An 11716-nucleotide genomic window follows, 5' to 3' on the forward strand; every position below is an offset into this window, starting at 1 on the left:
TAATTCACAAATACCACTTTGGGCTACCTAGTCACAAATACACCCATACATGTATTAAATGGCCCATGTATGAAGTTATTCATCGCAGCTTAGTAGCAAAAAACTATACATCCAGGTGTCCCGTAAAAAAGGTATTGGTAGAATAAACAATGATACATCCACCCAATGAAGTACTATTCAGCTATAAAGAAGAATAAGGAAGATTCCCATATTCTGATTTGGAAAGGTGTCCTGGCTAAACTGTATTTGGTCTGGTACCTTTTAAGTAAGAAAGGGAGAATAAGAATGCCAGACAGTACATATTTTCGGCTCTGTGGGCCACACAGTCTCCACCATTGTAGCCCCAAAGTGGCCACAGGAGAATGGATGCGTTCCAATAAAACTTTAGTTACAAAATAAAGGCAGCCAGCTTGCAGGTTGTAGATTGCTGACAACGGACATAAAGAAACACTGAAAGGATAAATAAGAAACTAAAAAAACTTAGAGGAAACAGCACAGATGGGATAAAAACAGATAAATTGGACTTCAAAATTAAAAACTCATGCGTTAAAGAACAGCATCAAGAAAGTTAAAAGATAAATCACTGAACGGGAGAAATATTTGCAAATCGTATATCTGACAAGGGATTATGTCTCCAGATTATATAAAGGATTCTTACAGCTCAACAAGATGTCAAATAGCCCAACTGAAAAAAAGGACAAAGGATTTGAATAGACATTTCTGCAAAGATATACAAATGGTCAATAAACACATGAAAAGACATTCAACATCCTTAGTCATCAAGGAAATTCAAGTCAAAACCAAAATGAGATAGCACTTCAAACCTACTAGGATGGCTATAATTTAAAAAAGAAAGACAGAAAATAAGTGTTGGTGAGGATGTGGTGAAATTGGAACGCTCACACATTGCTGATGGGAATGTAAAATGGTGCAGCTGCTTTGGAAAATTTTTCTGGAAAGGAGTTCCTCAAAAGGTTAAATATAAGGTGGATGCAACCCAAGTGTCCATCAATGGATGAATGGATAAACAAAATGTGGTCTATCCATACAGCAGAATATTATTCAGCCTTAAAAAGGAAGGAAATTCTGACACATGCTACAACATGGATGAACTTTGAGGACATTATGCTAAATGAAAAAAGCCAGCCACACACACACCCAGAACACTGTACGATTCCACTTACAAAACGTACCTAGAGTAGTCCAACTCAGAGACAAAGTAGAATGGTAGTTACTGGTAGCTGGGGGAAGGGCAGAGTGGGGAATCGCGGTTTAATGGGTACAGAGTTCTCGTTTTGTAAGATGAAAGAGTTCTGGAGACTGGTTACACAACAATATGAATGTACCACACTACTGAAAGGCACACTTAGAAACAGTTAAGATGGTAAATTTTATGATGTGTTTCTTTATCACAATAAAAAACTTTTAAGAGAACATTAGAGTTACCATATGACCCAGAAATCCCACTGCTAGGTGTATACCCAAGAGAAATGCAAACACAAGTCCACACAAAAACTTGTAGCATTATTCACAACAGCCCAAACTGAAAATAAGCCCATCAACGGAAGGATGGAAAAATACAATGTGGTGTATCCATACAACAAAATACTATTCAGCAATAAAATGTAATGAAGTACCGATACACACCACAACATGGATGAATCTTGAAAACACATTAAGTGAAAGAAGACAGTCACAACGAACCAGCATTACACGATTCCATTTATATTGAATAAACAAATCTCTAGAGACAGATAGTTGTTACTCCTGGCCAGGCTGGCAAACAGAAGCGATCATACTCTGAGGTGCTGTCGGCATTCACTTGTCTTTTTTGATCCACGTGCTGGGTTACATGGTGTGTACAGTTTGTGAAAAGTCACAGAGCCGCACACAAGGCTGTACCCTTTCCTGTATATATGCTATACCTCAATTAGAAGGAAAAATCAAGAGCTCATCACAAAGCGGGGTTTTGTGCCTTCTCACCTCCTTTCTGCAGCACAGGACCAGGAATGGAGTTGGCATGGATCTCCAACCTCAAAACTTAGGGGAAACAAATTTTTTTTAACCAACTGCAGAACTATAACACGACCCTACAACAGGATGATCGTCCAAAGGATGTGAGCCCCCAGTCTTTACTATTTCACAGAGCACATTTCCTTCCATACTGACGTTCTGGTGTGCTTATTGCTGGGAGCAAAAGGAAGGCAAAGACATGGGGGACTGACATTTACTGAGCACTTACTAAGTTCAGGGCACTTGCTTGAATCTCTACCTAGAGGTTTGTTAAATGGGGGTCAGAGATGTTAAGTAAGTTATCCAGGGTCACACAGCCTATAAATGACAGGGCAGAAATTAAAACCTGATCCGTAAAACCAATGTCCTTTCCCCTCTGCCACTCGTATTGCTGGGCGCAGTGGGATACAATGATGGAACACATGTTGGTAAAGTTTCATCACGGATCTGTTTTGTCAGTTTTTACTCCAGAAGGCAGAAAGGCAATTTGCCTAAAGGACAACCTGCATTTCATACACGTTCCTGGATGGTGAGATGAAAGAGAGGCAGCCATGGTCCTGCCAGCTAGACTCCAAGTCCTGGGAGTACTCATCCAGGGGCAAGACCCATCTCCCGGATGTTTAAAGCAAGGTGTCAGGCTTGGTTTATCCAAAGTCACCTGTGTCAAACTGAATTTGAGATGAATCACAGCCCTCAATGTAAAAGCTAAAACTATAAAGCTTTCAGAAGAACACGTAGAAGAGGAGCCTCAAAACCACAACCCGGACGTAGGCAAAGATTTCTTAGACAGGACACAGAAGGCAAACTTAACAGGAAAAGAGCCTAAATTAGATTTAATCAAAGTTAAAATTTTCTGCTCATCAAATGTCACAAGTAGATGAATAAGCAAGCCACAGTCTGGGAGCAAATGTTCACAAAATATACTTCCGACAAAGCACTTGAATCCGGAATACATAAAGAACTCTTCTAATTCAATAATAAGATGACAACCCAACTAAACGGGTAAATGGCTTGAACAGACATCTCACAAAGGAAGGTGTCTGCATGGCTAAACAGCACATGAAAAGGTGCTCAACATCACTGATCATCAGGGAAAGGTGACTTAAAACCATAATGAGAAACCACCACACCCCCCAACTAGCAGGGCCAAAATAGAAAAGCTCAGTAATACAAAGTGCTGGTGAGGGTAAGAAGCCACGGGAACTCTTGGTGCACCGGTGCTAGGAATATAAAATGGTACCACTTTGAAAAAAAGTTTGGAAGTTTCTTTAATAGTTTAACATACACCTACCCTTTGATCCAGCCATTCCACTCCGAGGTATTTACCCGAGAGGAATAAAAAACATTTGCCATTAAAAAGACCTACATACAAATGTTCACAGTAGCTTGATTTATAATAGCCCCAAACTGGGAACAACCCAACCGTCCTTCAACAGGAGAATGGCTAAACCAACTGTGATATATTCACGCAATGGAATAGTACTTGGCATTAAAAAGGAACAAGCTACTGGTAACAGCAACAGTACGGATGAATCTCAAAAAAGTCACACTGAGTGAAGGAAGCCCGACACTGAAGAGTACACACTGCCTGAGTCCATTTACACAAAACTCTAGAAAAGGCAAATCTAATCTAAGCATAAGAGTCATCGCCCGGGGCCAGGAATGGGAGTGGAAAGGGGAATGAGTGGGAGGGGACATAAGGCAACTTTCTGGGCAGATGGAAACTATATTATGATAGGATTTGTTTACCTAGGTTTAGCCGTTTCTCAAGGTTGTACAACTAAGATTTGTGCGTTTCAATGTATATACATTTTTACACTAACAATGTTAAAACGTATAATCAAGTACGGGGTGGGGAGTGGGGAGAGGTCAAGAAGAAATAAAGATGGCAGAATATTAATAATTGTTGAAGCTGCGTAATGCACATGCTTGAAATTTTCCATAATAAAAAAATTGAAGAAAAAAAATCATTTACATCGAATGCTCCCGCTCTCCCCCTGCCCCTCCGTGTCCAGTTCTGCCTGGCCGCTGGGCTGCCCTCCCGCAGCCCCAGCTCCTGAGTGAACTCTGCTTCCTGCCAAGGTCTGCCGCTTGACTCCTTTCTTCTCTACAACTCCCCACCGCCAACCAAGCCCCTATAACCGCCAGGCATTTTTGGCAAGCCCTGTCACACCCAATAGCTCAAAACCTGTTCAAGGGACTGGGAAACAACAAGCTTTCCAGCTTGCTTTTCAAGAGTTCAGTCCTCTCCCGCCTACACTGTCTGACCGGGATTTAAACAGCACCTATCTCAAAGCCTGATACTTAGAAGGCTTTAAAAGATAGTTTATGGCTTGTATTCCAAAAATACGTCTGTAAGTTGACAACTGGGAACTGAACATGCATTTTCCCGCATAACAAATAATATACAGCCAGTAATGCAGTGGTCCAGTCCACAAATATCTATCTACCCACTGTATGCACTCAAGGCTCCAACAGCAATGCCTCAATTCAATGCTACAGGTGCAATGCTTCTCTCATCAGTCAGTTCACATGACTAAAAGTTGAGGAAAGTTCCAGGCTCAATGCTGAGTCAGTAGCAGTAAAAGTGGTTCAAAAGGAAGGAGGCTCAGGGAAGGGCCTCTCTGAGCAAGCCAGAAGCCACGTGCAGCAGAGGACAGCTGAGGTCCGGCCAGGGGCTCGTGTGCACGGGTCCCTGGGTGTACAGTCATTGTTGCCTGAGCTGGCTGGTGGGGAGAGAGGAAAAGTGGGAGAAGGCTTCTGACTTACAGCCCCATCTTTAATCTCCTACTGCACTTGCTTGAAATAAAATCACATTTATATTATAGAAAATAAACATTATAGAACATGTGGACAAACAACAAGAACCAGTCTGCCCAGCACACAATCCAAACCACTGTTTCCATTCCAGTGTGGCCGGTGTGAGCTCTTCTAGTCTCTTCTATTAGATATGTACCACCCAGAAATGTGTCGTTAGGATGTATCTTATTTTTTAATAAAATCACAATCGCACTATGCCTGGCCACCATTTTCACCTTGGTTTCTATAGGAAACCACATTCTGATTTCCTTTTGAGGGTGCCCAACAAATTTTGCTTCATCTCGACAGGAGAAACCAAGTGTCATCTGTGTCCACTGAGAGTTATTCTAAAAAGGAGCTGGATACATATTCCTAGGAAACACTCAAAGTGTAGCAAAGAAAAGTGCATCTGGTTCCCTACCATTGAAGAGTTCACTGTCTGGCAGAAGATCAACCATTAAATCAATAATTATTTAATCACAATTGTGTTACTTGCTAGGAAAGAAAACCACAGTGTGTGTACAACTGACGGGGGGCGGGAGAAGTTCGTGAAGGCTTCTGTGAAGACCTGAGATGTGAAGGCTGAAGGAGCTTTGGGCAGAGGAGGACTGCCAGGTGGTGGAGGGTGCCAGGATACGGTGGCTTCTAAGCAGATGACATGGACTGGAATGCACCGAGATTGGCCCAACCTTGAAAGACCAGTTACAAAGCTGCTGACAGTAAGCTGGGTGAGAGAAGCCAAGGCTTGGACCAAGATGGTGGCAGGCATTTCTAGCAGAATGCACGGCATGCTATATTAGTCAGGATGAGCTAGGCTGTGCTGACACATCAGACAAATCCCCCAAATTTCAGGGGCTTCACTGCCATCTTGAACACACAACCTTCAAGTTTGCCATGACAGAGGCAAAGTTCCCTGGTAGAGAGAAGGGAAGCAGGTTTGAAAACCATTTGGAAGCAACAGGCTGTATTTGGCCATGAGGGACAGGGTGGAGTCAAGAATGACTCCTAGGTTTCTGACTTGAACTGCTAAATCCATGATTTCACTCATCAAAGTTTAGTTACATAAGGGAAGGCAATGTCTAATATTGCCCTTACATTCTGCTGGAAATATTGATAGATTTGGCCAGTCTCCTGACCATGTATAGGTGGCACACCAAACGTGCATTCTACGACCACCACAGCCATGTGTCCACAGGGCTGTCTTCCTTGGAACTTCGTGCATTTTCCAGAATGGTGAGGAAAGGGTATGCACCAAATTATTAGAAGTCTTAAGACACCTTTAAGTCGCTCTCGCTCTCTCTTTTCTTTTCTAATATTTATTTATTTATTTATTGGGCTGTGCCGGGTCTTAGCTGCAGCATGCAGGACCTTTTCAGTTGCAGCATGCGGGATCTAGTTCCCTGACCAGGGACTGAACCCGGTCCCCCTGCATCGGGGGTGTGGATTCTTAGCCACCGGACCACCGGGGAAGACCCTAAGTCTCTTTCTTAAGCAGGAGCCAATGCACCTGTGGATTAAGCCCATTAAAGTCAGCTGAGAGATACCTTCAGGCATTTCTAGCAGAACGCACAGCAAGCTATATTAGTCAGGATGAGCTACGCGATGCTGCCACATCAGACAAATCCCCCAAATTCCAGGGGCTTAACTGCCATCTTGAACACACAACCTTCAAGTTTGCCATGACAGAGGCAAAGAGAGATGGAGGCGGCGTATCATCTGACTCTCAGTCGCTTTCAAAGTGACACTTGTTGATGCTGCTCACATTTCATTGGCCAGCACTCATCAAAAGAACCCCAGCTAACTGCAAAGGAGATTAGGCAATGTGGAAGACTCTACGGAAGCCTGGTGGGCACGCTCTATGCCACACAGCGCATCAAGCGAACGAACAATCCATGAGTAACATCATAGAAGGTGAAGCGAGACACAACCCACATGAAGGGCAGAGAATGGAACTAGAGCTGGCCTTATGTTAAACCATTATATATCCTTTTTTGTTACAAAAATCCCAATCTTACTGTTGGATAAAAACTAACAGAATCACTCCAGGGTCATTTAATACAAAAGGAAAAAATTACCTAGCCTCCAAAACCAGTGAAACCAGGGAAGAAGCTAGAATGTCTCCTCCCATGGCTGGTATGAACCTGATGGCCCAAGCATTTCCATTCCATTTTCTTGGCCCACAGCAGCATAGTGAGGGGCCCCACGATTGGCGTATATTTTTACCAGTGACAGTCCATTACATGAGATGACACATGACCTGACTTCCTCTTGGAAAGGCATGCCCTAGGAGACAACTTTCTAGCAGTTGGGCTATATTTTCATAACCCAAGTTGCACTCTCTTACCACTATAAAAACCACCCCCAGGGCTTCCCTGGTGGTGCAGTGGTTGAGAGTCCGCCTGCCGATGCAGGGGACACAGGTTGTGCCCCGGTCCGGGAAGATCCCACATGCCGTGGAGCGGCTGGGCCCGTGAGCCATGGCCGCTGAGCCTGCGCGTCCGGAGCCTGTGCTCCGCAACGGGAGAGGCCACAACAGCGAGAGGCCCGCGTAACGCAAAAAAGAAAAAAAAAAAAAAAACCACCCCCAAGTCTTAGGAGCCTGACTAAATAAAAGCTTCTCTCTTGCTTCTGCAAAATCCAAAGTGGATGATCCTGTACTACAGCTATCCTCAAAAGAGTGGTTCAGGCATCCAGGTACCTTCCATCATGTGCTACTGCCATCTTCTACAGCCAGCCTCCAAGGGCCCCAAGGAGACCACAGAAAGGGATGAGAGAGTACGAGAAGATCTACAGATATGCCAACGCCTTGGCCCAAAGTGATAGACATGACTAATACTCACAGTTCATTGGCCAGAACTAGTTATATGGCCCACATAGACTCAAAGGGTGCTGGAAAATGTAGTCCCTGCTTCCCAGCAACAAGTAGGAGAATCAACCTCCTGACCACCTAGCTACCTCTGCCACACTTTGTATCCTCCAAATGACTCTTCCCAGAAAAGGGGAATCATCAGGACACAGCAAAGTCAAGTAACTAACCTGGAGACTGATGTCTTGGTCTTTTAATCAATGTTCAGGAAATGCAAGGATTTCCTGTTGCAGGTGGCAATACCTCCCAACGTTTAAAATCACTGTGAACACAGCTGAAGAAAAAAATCAGCAGCAGGGCCCCCGAGTCAGGAAAGTAGCAGGTATGTGAGGCTCAGAGAGGAGGGAGGGCAGGCAGAGTCAGGCACATCAGGTATGGGAAGCTCACCTGAGTCCCAGGTCCTGATCAAAGGGGCCGTTCTTGTCACTGGAGCAGTTAATAGCTAACTCAATAACCACAATAAATGTATTCAACTACAGCATCCTGGGAGAACAGTTTCTGTGGTCAAGATGTTTGGGAAAGCATGAGACAGAGTTACCCAGGTTTCCTTCCTGTAGGATGTCCGAGCTTTCCATACATTCACAAGCACTGAGAACCTCCAGGAGGGAGACACAGCACCCGAGGAAGCAGAGGAGGCTGCTCTGTGCAAACACACCCAACACACACAGTACATTAGCTAAAGTCGTGACTATGAATTCTGAATTCTGTTCAAGTAGAGAAATGGGCACCTCAACAAAAGGCGCCAAGGCATATTCAGAAAAGGCGGTTTCTTCTAAAAAAACAAAAAAAGAGAGACATGTTTTGTTCTCCAAATCCTAGAAGTAACCGAGTGATTGACCCTCACTTGCTGAATGTGATAGCTTTACTGAATTTGAGACTCTCATCTTTGAGGATGGATGCTGGATGTTAAAAACAAACAAACAAACAAAAAACCCAAAAGAAACAAACAAAAAACCAGGTCCTTCTATGGGCCAAAGGCACACAGAGATGAGCACCACCTCTGCTAAAAGTAAAAAGAACGTCCCTCAAAAAATTAAACATAGAATTACCGTTTGACACAGTAATTCCACGTCCCGGTATACACCCAAAAATGTGAAAGCAGAGACTTGAACAGAAATTTATCCACCATGGTCATTACAGCATTATTCACCATAGCCTAAGACATCACGCTAAGTGAAATAAGTCAGTCACAGAAAGACAAATACTGTATGATTCCACTCATATGAGGCATCTAGAGTAGTCAAACTCACAGAGACAGAGGGTAGGACAGTGGGTAGCAGGGGCTGGGGGAGCGAGGAGTGGCAAGTTATTAAGGAGTACAGAGTTTCTGTTTGGGATGATGAAAAAGTTCTGGAAATGGATAGTGGGGATGACTGCACAGCAGTGCGACTGTACTTAATGACTCTGAAATCCACACTCAAAAATGCTTTCAACGGCAAATTTTATATTACGTACACTTTACCATAATTTTTTTTTTTTAAAAAAAGCCAATGAGCTGCTCCTCAGCCCTCATGGCTTACCGCGGTTTTCTTTCACAACAGCGCCCACGTGCCCCCTTGCATGGGTTGATAGCTCTCCTGCAGCCCATCAAATCACCCAGGCACTGGTGACACATAACCTCCCATTCAGACCCACAAAGGACCATATAAAACTGCACAAGGAGATGGAAAACACGATCCAACCCAGCCTTGACTCATTATGACAACAGGAGATGGGAAGTGCTTAAATTTCACATCTACGATCTTCCCCCCCCCCCCACCCGCCCGAAACACACCTGGGACAGTTCAACAGTTCTTGGAGAGCAAGGTTGTAGAACTTCTACAAAAAAGCCAAAGTGACAGATTTATATCTTTTTGGTGGAGACACCAAAAAGCTGTGAATGGCAGAGATCAGGAAGCCGGGGTGGGGGCGTGGTGTCTGTTTAAATCCGTGAACCGACTTCTTGGAGTTTCGTATATTGTTTGTCAAACCTATGAAAAGAACTTACTGGTTATGATGATGTACTGAAAAACGATTTATTCAAGACCAGGCCAAGGTCAACCAAAGGAGGTACATACTGCAGCTGAAAATTCTAGGCAATGAGGACCCAGAACGAAGGCTTGTTTTACACACACACACACACACACACACACACACACACTCACACACAAGCAAAGCCACTGCACGCCAACTTTCAGAGTCGGCACCAGCAGGCAGGAGGCTACAGCTGTGCCTAATGGCCAAATGGACATTTAACCATTCAGAGAAGAGTCTGTTCAAACTCCATTTTCAGCAGAGAATGAACAGAAGTCGAGAAAACCGAGTGTTTCCAGGTGAAATGGGCTCCTGAACAACTTTTCTAAAAAAGATGTTGCGCTGAAGAGTCTACTCTGAGTGGTCAGAAACATCCAGGGAGTGTTTTCAAAGGCCCACCAGCCACTTGTTTAAACAAGCTTGTTAAACAGCTTCCAGCTGGGGAGGATTTGCTCTGCAGAAAACAGATCCCGGCAAAGAATGGATGATAATAAAGCTAGCTTACCATCTCATCAGCACGGTGTGGCCGCCGCCATTTACCTTCTCACAAGCTTTTGGGGTTAGGGCAGGCATGTTACTCCTGTTTGACCAGTGGAGAAACCAAGGCACAGGGTCTCCCAGGTGAACTACTGTCCCACAATGCTTGTGAATATCACCCAAGTGCCAGAGGCTTGTCACATAGCTTCCAAAGGTTCGGTAAGGAAAACAGCCAAGCAACAATCAGTTCCACACCTGGAGGAACTCGTGCCAATCAAAAGTACTGATTTAAGGCTGGGTTCTTCTGGCACACTTATTACAGTGAGCTGAGTGTCCCGTTCCGGCAACGGAGGAGGTCCTGAAGCCGGGAATGTTTGTGCACTACAGGATAAAATATATCTGTCACACTGGTAGTAGAGCACAGCCCCACTGTCAATCTGTGTTAAGTGTGCAAAAGAACACCGGGGCATTTCTAAGAGACGCCCCCTCCCCCCGTCCCCCATTGTAATAGACCATTACCCACCCTTGACTGCAAAATGGAATCATGTGGGAAGCATTCGACAATCCTGAGGCCTCAGATTCTGATGTCATTGGTCTGGGATACAGTCTGGGCATTACGAGTTTGAAAAGCTCCCACAGGTGATTCTAACGTGTAGCCAGGGTTGGGACCCACAGGAGTGAGAAACTAACAGATGAATAACTAGTGGAGGGCGGGGAACTCAGCCTCGACTGGGTTACAGGCTGTTTCTTGGATCATCTGATGTTTAAGAAAACTGAAGAATAAAGAACTATGAATGCCAAGGGCCTCTGTTTTCTTACCTGTAAAGGGTACAAGGCTACCTACTCTGCCCTCCCCAAAAGGTGGGGCGGTCCTGTCGAAAAGAGTCAGCTGGTGCTAGGATGGGGAGGAAGAGATGGTGCTTCGGTGGCGTGGGCGAAGATAAGGAAAACTGGGAGGAATGGGGTGGGGGCGAAAGGGGACACCGCCTCACCTGCGTCGTAGAAGGCGTCGAGCACGGCTGTCTCCCCAAAGTCGAGCTCCCCGAAGGGCACGAAGGTGAGGTGGGCGCCCTCGGCCTCGCAGGCCCGCAGCAAGCACCGCCGCGCCCCCGCCTCGGGGCCGCCGGCCGCGCCACCCTGGGGGCTCTCGCTGCGCACGTACACGGCCCGCAGAGCCCGCCGCGGCCCGCCCCCGCCCTCGGCCGCCCCCTCGGGCTCCAGCGGCCACGCCGGCCCCGCCGCGCCCTCGTCCCCCGGCGGCAGCGGGCACTGTGCGGACTCGGCCGCCACCCCGAGCTCCCCAGCCGGAGGAGCCCCGCCGCCGCTCTCCATGTGGCGTCCCTGCGCGCCCTTCCTTGTCCCACCTCCGCGCGAGTGGCCGGCGGCTGTGGCACCTGCTCCTGCGACGCGGGAAGAGAGCTGGGGAAGCCAGCGCCCGCCGGTGGCCCCGGGACGGGCAGGCGACGGCGGGGCCCCTCGGCTACACGCAGAAGCTCCAGCCCCGCAGCCCCCGAGCGCCCTTTGAAGGCTCGGGAGGGAGGGGCGGGG

General features: G+C 46.2%; 1 protein-coding gene across 1 annotated transcript in view; it reads right to left on the minus strand.

Annotated features, from left to right (window-relative positions):
• Positions 1–11500, minus strand: part of MAP3K15 (mitogen-activated protein kinase kinase kinase 15) — a gene marked incomplete at its 5' end in the record, with an annotated part of 147245 nt that extends 135745 nt beyond the window's left edge. Inside the window, 1 exon segment of the mRNA XM_082864190.1 lies at positions 11161–11500. Coding sequence (XP_082720316.1) covers positions 11161–11500 — 340 coding nt within the window.
• Positions 11501–11716: the final 216 nt, after the last annotated feature.

Source organism: Leucopleurus acutus (assembly GCF_964270905.1).
Source record: "Leucopleurus acutus genome assembly, chromosome: X".
In the NCBI taxonomy this organism is placed as follows: domain Eukaryota; kingdom Metazoa; phylum Chordata; class Mammalia; order Artiodactyla; family Delphinidae; genus Leucopleurus; species Leucopleurus acutus.